This window comes from Pygoscelis adeliae, unplaced genomic scaffold, assembly GCF_000699105.1.
Source record: "Pygoscelis adeliae isolate BGI_AS28 unplaced genomic scaffold, ASM69910v1 Scaffold669, whole genome shotgun sequence".
Lineage (NCBI taxonomy): Eukaryota > Metazoa > Chordata > Aves > Sphenisciformes > Spheniscidae > Pygoscelis > Pygoscelis adeliae.
In genome coordinates this window covers 20,453-20,653 of record NW_008825439.1, presented here as the reverse complement: position 1 = coordinate 20,653, position 201 = coordinate 20,453, and the positions used below count along the sequence as shown (strand labels likewise).

The window sequence follows — 201 nt, the reverse complement described above, 5'->3', positions numbered from 1 at the left end:
TTGCCAAGGGTGCCTCTTCCTTTGGGCTGCTCCTTCATCCACTTCCAGAGCGGGTGGGCATCGTCCCCGTTGACGTCGATCTTGCTGTACATGTCAAACTTCACACCGTAGTTTTCAGCAAATGCCTTGATCTGAGCGTTGTCCCCCGGCTCCTGAGGAGGGCAACAGAAGGGGCGCTCTGTGAGCGGCCCGGGGCCCCCC

General features: G+C 60.2%; 1 protein-coding gene across 1 annotated transcript in view; it reads right to left on the bottom strand.

The window, feature by feature from the left end:
* GPX4 (glutathione peroxidase 4) overlaps positions 1-158 on the bottom strand; it is a gene marked incomplete at its 5' end in the record, with an annotated part of 1,339 nt that extends 1,181 nt beyond the window's left edge. Inside the window, one exon of the mRNA XM_009331174.1 lies at positions 1-158. Coding sequence (XP_009329449.1) covers positions 1-158 — 158 coding nt within the window.
* Positions 159-201: the final 43 nt, after the last annotated feature.